Here is a 9,914-nt window from a genome sequence, read left to right as displayed (position 1 = left end):
GGGGGGGGGGGGTGAGGGGAAGGGCGAGCGAAAGAGGTATCTGTAGAGGCGAGTAATCATAGTTCTGAGGCGGGTGCGCCTCGAAAGCCCAGTTTTGTTGTCTATCTTGGAAACCCGGAAATGCCCTGGAATTTATATTGCGTACCCACTTACAGGAGAACTCTTGGAGTTTTGCCAGGAGAGATGCCGGGGAATGTAATTGGAATTGGTATGTACGAGGTTGAAGGATCCGATGCGCTGAGTCGGGCGATTATTTTACCTCTGGGGCTGAGAATTCTGGAAATTTATGGGGTAGAGAGCTCCCCCCTCTTTCGGGGCACTGCGCGGAAGGCGATGCGCGGCGGCCCAGACTAGTTGACGCTTCAGTTTTTTTTTTTCGGAAATTTCGGGGCATGAAGCTCCGTTTTATGATGCTGTAAACAATTACTTGAGAGAACATGACAGCTTTTGCGGATTTGTCGGGATCTCGGCGGTTGCCTCGATATCTGAGTCGGAGTAATTCCGTGGAAATCATAGACTAGCGAGACGAAAACCGTAACGCAGAGGGCGAACTGCGCAACTCGACCGTTGGGGCGCCTGCGTAATACTCGGACTAGGACGATAATTTTGTCGCTGGGTTGAAATACAAAGAACAAATATTCATCTGCACAGCATTCTCAAATATCATAACCGAGTCAATAGCGAAACGTTAAACCGGGTCAAGCCGATTTTGACTATCGGCCAGTTTTTGACGAATATCTCGGGATCTAAGAGAGATACAACAATTTTTGTCATAACCTTTTTTGTAGAGCCGATTAAGGGTTATAAAAAAGGTTATGAGACAAATTTTGTTATCTCTCTTAGATTCCGAGAAATTCATCAAAAACTAGCCAAAAGTCAAAATCGACACATTTACAATCTCCTACTGTTCTACCACAGCCATTTACGGCCTCCGCTCGATTCTAGTTATTTGCTCTTATTATTCCGCTGTATGACTTTGTCACTACTTCATTTTGCAAAACATACCCCCGTGGGACGAGCCTAAACTGAGCTCAATTGATCAATTTGTTTCCGAGTTATGAATAATTTTAAAAAAGTCTAAAGTGTCGGTTTTTCCTCACCCTCCCCTATATTTTTCCGTATGTGATAATGTACAGTGAATAAAATTTCAAAGAGTCAATCCAAAATTTCGCGGATGAAAAAGCCCACGTCTCCAACTGCCAGCAAGACCAGTATCACGTAGAATCGTGTGTGGGAGCACGAACAATTACATGCGGTTGGGTCCGCACGTACTCAAAGAGGGATAAGTGACCCCAGCCCCCGCAAGAGGAAGTGAGACAGACTCCGGCATGTTAGAGGCATCTCGAGGTGAATGAGAGTGACCTTGACCCCGGAGTGTCCAGGTAATCAGACATCCTGAGGACGTAAAGCCCGCTCAACGGGTATTACTTGGTGGCTCGAACTGACCTCACTCCGCTCTGGCACACATTCCAACGTACCAATCTATCCAGAGTTGCTCAACGGTCTCTCTCTCTCTCTCTCTCTCTCTCTCTCTCTCTCTCTCTCTCTCNAACGTACCAATCTATCCAGAGTTGCTCAACTGTCTCTCTCTCTCTCTCTCTCTCTCCTAGCGGTTCAATCACCAATTCCCGCCACGAACACAATTACAAATGATAAATCGTGCTGGTGTCTTCAATAATGATGAGCCAACACGAATGTTAACGAGAAAATACTAATGTTTCTTCTAATTTCGGTTGTAAATGGGATTTACAAACGACAATTGTTTAATATGTTGGAATATGGGATGCAGGTTATGGAAGCAAATAAGTTGAATCAGTTTAACCAGAGCAATGATACCATTTATTAGAGACGTGCTTCCTCTCTGAGAGCCGTCGAGGAACTGAACTCAAAATCAAATAACTAATAAGCAATACGCATATCCACCACAAAGGGGATGAAGGAGAACAGTCGTTTCTTTCATTCTCTTGAGTTCGTCATTTGTTTATATGACGCTAAATAAACAATCAGCTTCAGAGAGTCGTACAGACCTCCCAAGCATCCACTCGCTCATTTATACCAACCACGTCACTCTTGATAATTTAATTAATTATTTTTGTATATTTCAACATAATACTGCTGAATTATGTAGCTTCATTTCACAGAATTTTTGATGAGATTGTGCGGTCAAAAACGAATCAACGCATGCGAACCGGATGACCTGACCGCCGGTATTAATAATAATTATCCACAATGATTAATTCAAAACAAAAGATAATCCACTTTTTCGCTGACAATCGCCTCTCAATGAATTCCTAACGCAATTAAAAGAATTGAGAGTTCTTCATTGGGTGACGATATTGATAAAGTAAAAGTAAATTTCAATTCACTGCGTTTACCAATTATTTATCCACCTATTCCGTTAAACACAGATAATTTCAAGGAACAGTTGTTGCCGTTCAAACCGAAAATTGCCGTCATTACTGGAATTTCCGAAAAATATAGCACCTCACGAACCATATTTTCGGTTCTTTTTTTTTTCTCTGGTTTCAGTTGGTCGAAACAGATTGCATCTGTCGACTACACCTGCCCGGGCCGAGGAGGCGTCAACGAATTCTACCTGCTGGGACCTCTGGCGTGTCTCAAAATATGAGAGGCAATAACAAAATGCGTTGCATGCTCCTTTCGGATTTTTCCGGCAATTCTTTGAAAGCAATTTACCTGGCCGGCCAAAGTATTCACCGAAGAGGTACAAAATCGTCGACTCCAAGTGTTGAAGGGAGCACTTATCTTAGACCACTCGCAGGGCAGAAGTGTTTGCTATTGTAAATTGTTGTGATATCCTCGCGTTTCGAAGGCCCCTGAATATTTTCACAGGATTTTAGGGGACACGTGCGTGCGATAAATGTTTAGAAAATTATGTTTAGAGGAAAGATGCGAGTTGTCAGCGGTTTGTTAGGCGAGAGCCGGTCTCTGAAACGAGTTGACTATAGTTGAGTGGGAAAAAAAATTTAATAAAAATCTACATAATTATTCGCCACGAAGGCCATCCCGTGCCTCAACGCGTACCCCGTCCCGCGGTTGGCTCGACTGCGTGTACGTAAATGCTGAACCATGACGCAACTACGTCACGAAGGAAGGATGCGCTGGAAGCAGACCTGCTTCATCCTTATCTGATACCAAATTTTTGGGTTTTCTGGTGATTTATCGATCTGTTGTCACAGCGGGGACAGGATGTTTCCAAATAGAATAGGTGAGACTTTCGATTGTCGGTGGGTCACGTTGAAGAGCTCAGCCGCTTCCTCGAGGGAGGATGCTAATTTTTGTTCAAGATGGAGACAAATTGGCTCTCGTCATAATATATTTCCATGACGAGCCAGGGAATCCGAGAAGTATGTACCTGCTGCAGAGGTAGGTTTTCTCTCTTGACAGATGAATGTGATGGGAATACGTAGGATAACGGTTCAAGGAGGACAACCATTCCGGCATTCACCGCCCAGAGGTGAAGGCTTTTTCATCCTTTTTGCAAATTTTATCGGAATGATTAATAATTTTTTTCGAAATCGCGGGAGGTGATAGCTGAAGTGTTGTGTGGATGGAGATGAAGATTGAGGGCTCGATTTGGGGGTTTAGGGGGGCATAAATTAGTGATGAAACTAGTGGCTCCCCCTATATTATGAAAATCCAAATTGACTTCTGGTGATGAAATTTTGGTACTCGAAATTAAGACTCCAAAATTAAAGGTCAGAGTAAAGGTCATGAGGGCTGCAATAAGGGTTAGAATAAGGGTCACGAGGGCTGTAATAAGGGTCAAAATAAGGGTGACGAGGGTCAGATTGAGGGCCACAAGGGCCTACATAAGGGTCATGGAGGTCATATGGGGCTCTCCCTCCATTATAAAAATCCAAATTGACTTCTGGTGATGAAAATTTGGTACTCGAAATTAAGACTCCAAAATTAAGGGTCAGAGTAAAGGTCACGAGGGCTATAATGAGGATCAGAATAAGGGTCACGAGGGCTGTAATAAGGGTCAAAATAAGGGTGACGAGGGTCAGATTAAGGGACATAAGGGCCTACATAAGGGTCATGGCGGTCATATGGGGCTCTCCCTCCATTATAAAAATCCAAATTGACTTCTGGTGATGAAAATTTGGTACTCGAAATTAAGACTCCAAGATTGAGCCTCTGAAATAAGGGTCACAAGGGCCTGGGGTCCAAATAAGGGCCAGAATAAGGGTCATCGGGGCCATAGGGGGCTTCGCCCCCCACTAACAACCCCAATTCCCTAAATTCACACGACCGTCTCCAAACCATCCTCATCATCGTAAAATGACAATCAGAATGAAAAACACTTCAAGAATTTTCCCTCCATTTTCGAATAGTTCTGAACCCACAAGTTCTCACGAATGAGTTAAGCCGGAGAACCCCTCATAAATACTCATAAATAGATTAATTAATAACTCGGCGGGATAACCCATGCTGTGCCATTCTCCCATGGAATTATCATCCCGGTTATATCCACGCACATAATCATAATGTATCCTCAAATGGCCAAGGTGGGCGGCGAGGGTGATTAACACCGGCGGAGGGAGGGGGCGGGGAGGGGCCCGAGGGAGGGGGGAAGAGGAGACATGTCCACCGAGTGTTGATGAGTACACGAGGTTTTCCCACAGTTCCGGTGGCTCACAATGATGGAAACCTGGCACTTCCTGTGCTACCTTCCGGTCTCTCCCTACACCATTTTTGTACCGTGAACTGAGGAATCAAACAATTGCGGATAGTGTGGGTAAGGAAACCGTATGGTAAATCCTCCCCGGGTGTCTTGTTCATCGAGTCTGCATTGGGCATGAGATGCTTGGAGAAATGGGCACACGAGTGAGCTTGAATGGACCAGCAGAATGTTATATTGGAGAAAAGAGAGGGCTTCTTGTGGGGGGTAACGGTTATGTCCTGACCGTTATTATTCTCTCCTGTGTTACGTGGGGGGACAATGGTGGCGTGCTGTCCTCGCGAAAGAAAGGAATAAAATTTTTTAAGATTGATGGGAATGCCCTTTTGACGAAAATGTGAGGAATCGAGGGAATATTTTTGATTGAGGAGTTTCCGCGGTGGAAAGTCAATGCTTGGCACTGACAGGAAACATTTACTCTGCCGAAGGAATTTTCCACGTGAGAATATTTGGCGGAGTGGAACGGATTTACTTGAGGAAAATTTAATCTTTCACGAAAATTCAATTTTCTGGTATTTTTCAGACTAAAATTTCGTTTCCTTTTGAAGAATTTTATTTCAATTGTTGTCATTGAGATATCAACATTTCTTGTTGTCCACAAGTACATTGATCTCTTGAGGGGACCCATGAGAAGAATTCTGATGACGAAAAATACGAGAAATTTCCCTGTTCAATTCAATTTATTTTCCATCTCAAAATGTTCTCCTTTCACTCTCTCTCTCTTGTCTCTTTTTGAGATCCTGTTGTTCTGTCTTGTTTTTCTTGTCCTCTGAAATTTCCCTGACGAAATTTCCCTCCCGAATGGAGGAGATAATCAGCGAAATTAAACAGACTACCGGGTTTTGAAATATTGATCCGGCTCATACCCAATCTGCGGAGATACTGATCAATCTGAACGCCAATTACTTGCAATGAAGCTCCCGAGCTGTTGCTACTCCGATGCAAGGGATTGTGTTCAATACCCTACGAATGAAATCGATAGTATTCATTGCGTAACGAGGCACTCACAGCAGATCAAATGAATAGTCAATAAAGCATTTCGCTTGCTTCATACACCTCATTGATCCCGACCTTTTTCCCGGAATTGCAGATGGCGGATACCAGTGGAATTCCATGCCAATGAAAATGAGAAGAATCTGTGATTATCTTTCTGTGTGGGCGAGTGGGAGGAATTTTTGGAAATTCCTGGGAATTATTACCAAGAGATTGACGAAATTGAGAATGTGAACTCGGGGTTTTCAATGAATATCTCGAGATCTGAGGGAGATAGCAAAATTTTTGTCGAAACCTTTTTTGTAGCCCTCAATTCGCTCTACAAAAAAGGTCGTTATGAAAATTTCGTTATCTCCCTTAGATTCTGAGAATTTCTAAAAAAACGTAATTCGTAAATACCAAATACCAAATTAAATACCAAAAACTACAAAAAAAATTTTTAAAAAATGGACAGAAATGGCAGACAACGAAATTCTAAACCCGAATTCCCTCGCTCGCCAGCAATTATCCCCCACATTTCGACATAAAACAAGACCAAAGCACGAGTGAACGGCTCGATTTCAATAATATTTTAACTCAGGCGTGACAAGCATCGCGACAAGTATCTGAACCCACCGTACATCCACAATATCCTCGCATTATCCACATGGGTGGGGTCTCATTCCGCTGGTGTAGCATTATGTCGATAAATGAAACTCAACCCAAACGAACATTAGACATGTATATCGGATTAAAATGATAGGCTCACGACTTATAAACCGAATGTTCATGTAGCGGGGGTTCAAATTCCACTCTCGAAAACAGTGGTTCATGTGGCCCTTTTTAATCGGGGTTACAGTACGATATACTTACAATGTTTGAGGCCAGTGAAAACGAGCAACCTCATTGCTGAGGTCCAAGGTCACCGATTTATGTACACTCATTACATGCCTTTCCCCGCGGCTAACATTTAAAGACACTAGGCACTGATTGTTTCCGTGAAAAATATACTGAGTTGAGAAAAAAAATTTAGAAACTGCATTTTCAATGTTGAAAAACCAATAAGAAAATATGAAAAACGGAGATCAACTGCAATTTAAAAAACCCATGTGGTCCAATCGGCAAAAACATCACTGCGAAAAATAGCCGCTGAAGTGCTCAAATTCTGCCGAAAATCCTATTAAAAAAATCCTGCAACCGGATGAAATAATCCCGCAACCCACCTCTCGGTAATAATCCCCCTGAATTAACGTTATTCACCACATGTTATTATTATTCCACTCCAGAAGCGCTCGGAATATCACTCAGGAAGTACCGCACCTAGTCGAGATTATAGTTAAGGAATGAAACATCACAAATAGGTGGGACAACGACTCCTTTGGACTCCGTACACCGTCCGCTCCTCCAGCATTAACGAGTTATTTGTTGCGGGAGTTGTCTGACACACGCACATGCACGAGGTATCGAGGCACACCAGGTCGCAACTTCCTCATCCGGAGTATATCGTGCACAATAACTATTAATATTCAAAGTGAATAAGAAATAAAGGGTTCACATGTACCTCTGCATCCCCACGACGAGATGCGATGAGGTGTTGTTTGTAATTAGATGAACATGAACAATCGGAATTGGCGTTTTAATCGTGAAAGGTAACGAGAACCTCGGGGGAATGTGCATGTCCGTTAGAATGCACTCCTTTTTCCCTAATTTTCCTCATTGAATTTATAGCCAATCCCAAATTATACACATTAGACTAATTATACACATTATTTCTATTATATAGGGGACGGTGGGGCAAAATGAAACACGGGGCAAAATGAAACAGCAAGAAAATCTTGTGATCTGAGGGAGATAGAACGATTTTCATGAAAACCTTTTTTGTAGAGAATTTTACAAGCTACAAAAAAGGTCCTTTTCAAAAATGTCCTATCTCCTTTAGATGACGAGATTTACCCACTGTTTCATTTTGCCCCGTGAAGAATCGGCGGCAAAAAACGCCGATCTTTTTTTCTGCTGAAGGGAAGCTTTGGAATTGCGGATATTTAAGGCGAATATGAAATTTTTTTATAGCGCGCTCAGTCGACTTTAATAAGCTGTTTTCACTGACACCAATTAAAATTCAATTGTTCATACAGATTCGAAAAAATTGATGTTTTTCCAAAAATCGATTCTTCAACGATCACTCGAAATTGTCATCAAAATGGAATTAGTCATGGCTGAAAAAATTGATAACAACAGCCTCTTGATTCTATCAGAATATTATGGGGGTCGCACAATTAGTTGTTGAGTTACAGCACAAAAATCGTTGGAAGTTTGCGGTGATGACTATTTTACAACCGAACGGGCTCGCTAGATATATCATCGTAAAGCAAACATTCTGAATGTAATCAATTACCGGCGATCCGGCACAAAATGCCACAAGTATCGTTGAGAAATTATTAGCTAACTTGAAACCCGAGTTTTATGGGCATATAACGGGTTGAGATTTGGTACGGCCTTTGGGAAGGACATACCACAGGCACTTTCGTACGCCTTACCTCGGGGCTAAAGGGGAATGCCGATAAATTTGGCACGAACGAAGAATACCGCTAGTGTTACAACATTCTCCACAATTTTTCCTCTTTCCGCTTTTGTTATGTTCATGAAAAAAATTATACCCGAACATATATGTCAGGTATATCACTTACATCCACAGACGAGAGTATCTCATGAAGCTGAAACAAGCGAAATACTCGCCCAGTGGAAAATTCAATTCAGGGTTCAAACCGATTCCCTCTATTGGCCAGTTTTTAATGAATACCTCGAAATTTAAGGGAGATAGCTAAAATGTCATCACTACCTTTTTTGTAGCCCTCACTTCGCCCCACCAAAAAGGTCATTACAAAAATTTCGTCATCTCCCTTAGATTCGGAGATATTGCCAGTCGACCTGACCCGTTCCATCCCTTCGCTACAATACGGAAATTTTTTTTTCCGCCGTCGATTTTTTTTCCATTTTCAGCTTCAAAATTTATTTTTCCCGCATATTGTTCTGCAATTATAAATTACCTCTTTCATTCCATCGAGTCTCCCCAGGCTCTTGGTCCCTCTCAGTGGGAAACCATTTTCGCACCAGCTACCAGCAATAGGCGCCGTAGGACACAGCCTCGACTCGGCAGCATTAAGTCCCCTCCCCCGGCTCTTGCTCTTCCTCTTATCGAGCAAATGTTTCGCCCTGGACTTCCTAACTGTCGTATTACCATCGTCCTCCGGATCACTCTGCACTTCCCACCTCGACGGCGACTTGAAACGTCTCCTAGAGCTAGTCGGAGACGTCACCGGCGAAGTGAGCCTCTGCACCAGTGTCCCGAACATGGTCATCATTCGATCCTCAACTGACAAAACACTAAACACCGGTTTCAGTGGGATATCACCAAAGTATTATCCATTCAAAAGCTCGGATGACAGGAAGCAGTTGAACCAGAAGTTCCTACCAGTGACTCTCATTTCTCTGAGCGACTTCATCTCAAAAACATGATCAATTAGATCGAGCGCAAGAGCTCGGAGGAATCTTGAGCGATGCGGGGATTCCCCTCCATTCGAGTTGACGATCTACCCGAGAGTAGACGACTGATGGCCCCGAGAATCAACCACTTGTTGCGTCAACTCGCGCCTCAGAAAGCTCACGCACCGCTCACAAAACGCGGAATTGCGCTCACAATCCTCGAAGCAAGGATTCTCCCGAGCGACTCGCCCCGCCGATTTAATAGTGCGTGAGCTGACGTGTCAGTTTGAAAAGGCTGGTCCTGGAATCACCTAAGTATTTGCCTGGAGGGCATACAACACACACCACTAGCATTTAATATGCCCATAAAACTTCTGAGCACTCGTCGCCGTCACTCGAACGAAGTCACAGTTTTCACATTTCCATTTGAAAAAAAAAAAAAAAAACGCATTTGCGTCAAGTGCAGAGCGCCATACAATCGAAACACTTGTACAGGAGGCGATTTTTTTTCTTCCTCAAGAGCTCGCAATACGCATTCCGCTGCGATGATGGACTCACTGCGTGCGGAATTCAACTAGCCGCGCTGAGATGGTCGCACACGACCGGTTGGCCTCGCTCCGACGAAGTGACGCGACTTATTCCGAGAATTTACGAGCGCCGACGGAGGGGCCCGACCCTTGTCGAGAGCTAACGAACGCTGTTAGGGTTGCCATAGTGATGGAGACTTCGCTCAAGTTCCCCTGGGGCCTCATCC

At 43.5% G+C, this 9,914-nt stretch overlaps 1 protein-coding gene across 1 annotated transcript in view; it reads right to left on the bottom strand.

Annotated features, from left to right (window-relative positions):
• LOC107048217 (rho GTPase-activating protein 20) overlaps nucleotides 1-9,596 on the bottom strand; it is a 20,735-nt gene extending 11,139 nt beyond the window's left edge. Inside the window, exon 1 of the mRNA XM_015271286.1 lies at nucleotides 8,725-9,596. Coding sequence (XP_015126772.1) covers nucleotides 8,725-9,039 — 315 coding nt within the window. The 5' untranslated portion in view covers nucleotides 9,040-9,596. The remainder of the gene's footprint in view (nucleotides 1-8,724) is intronic.
• Nucleotides 9,597-9,914: the final 318 nt, after the last annotated feature.

This window comes from Diachasma alloeum, unplaced genomic scaffold, assembly GCF_001412515.2.
Source record: "Diachasma alloeum isolate Michigan unplaced genomic scaffold, Dall2.0 Dall_scaffold_00186, whole genome shotgun sequence".
NCBI lineage: Eukaryota > Metazoa > Arthropoda > Insecta > Hymenoptera > Braconidae > Diachasma > Diachasma alloeum.
This window is presented reverse-complemented; position numbering and strand designations above follow the sequence as displayed.